Genomic DNA, 856 nt, shown 5'->3' with positions numbered 1-856 from the left:
TGTCATCACAAAGAAATGAAAGGCTCTTCAGATGACAAACAGGCATAAAGAAATGGAATATCCTACAGAGAAAATGTTGCACAATTATTTTCTTTTGATCTATTGCAGAAGCGTTTTACTTCTTACCCCCCCCCCCTCTAAACTTGAGATCAATGATCCTGCAGCGAATTAGTTTTCTATCCTCCTTATTTGTGGCAAATAGTCTAACATTCCATCCAACCCTCTTTCTTTTTCTTTCTTTCTCTCTCTCTCTCTCTGCATCTGTCTGTGGACATCTCTGTGTGGCTGTACGTTTGGGCATGCATGTACGCATCTGTGTCTGCATGCTTGTCTGTGTGGGGACCCTCTCCTGACCTGCCACCTACCCTCCCTCTCCTCTCTCCTCCTCTCCTCTCTCCTCCTCTCCTCTCTCCTTCCCCTCCGTCCAGATCCGAGCGGGGCGGCGGTCACATGATCTCGACGGATGACCTGGAGTACCCCCGGGAGTACCGCACGCTGGGGAACGGCACGCGGCGCTTCTCCAACGTGGGCCTGGTGCATACGTCGGAGCACCGGCACACGGTGATCGCCGCCCAGAGCCTGGAGGCCCTGACCAGCCTGCACAAGGCGGACATGGAGCGCAAGAGGGACGCCTTCATGGATCACCTGAAGACCAAGTACCAGCAGCAGCAGCAGCAGCAGCAGCAGCAGCTGCAGCACCCGCACCACGGCCAGCACCACGGACAGCACCACAGCCCCCACCACAACCCGCCCTCGCCCTCGCCCTCCCATGCCAGCGCGAGGGGGACGCCCGACAGAGCCGCTCGGGAACAGGTGGGTGCCGCGCGCACACGCACGCACACACACAAAACCTTGT

The 856-nt window shown here is 57.0% G+C and overlaps 1 protein-coding gene across 1 annotated transcript in view; it reads left to right on the top strand.

The window, feature by feature from the left end:
- The first annotated feature begins 436 nt into the window (after nt 1-436).
- srcin1a (SRC kinase signaling inhibitor 1a) overlaps nt 437-856 on the top strand; it is a 16,683-nt gene continuing 16,263 nt past the window's right edge. The window contains 1 exon segment of the mRNA XM_062478606.1: nt 437-813. Coding sequence (XP_062334590.1) covers nt 451-813 — 363 coding nt within the window. The 5' untranslated portion in view covers nt 437-450.

Source organism: Osmerus eperlanus, chromosome 2 (assembly GCF_963692335.1).
Source record: "Osmerus eperlanus chromosome 2, fOsmEpe2.1, whole genome shotgun sequence".
Classification (NCBI taxonomy): domain Eukaryota; kingdom Metazoa; phylum Chordata; class Actinopteri; order Osmeriformes; family Osmeridae; genus Osmerus; species Osmerus eperlanus.
The sequence above is the reverse complement of the archived record's forward strand: the minus strand, read 5'-3'. Positions and strand labels throughout refer to the sequence as shown.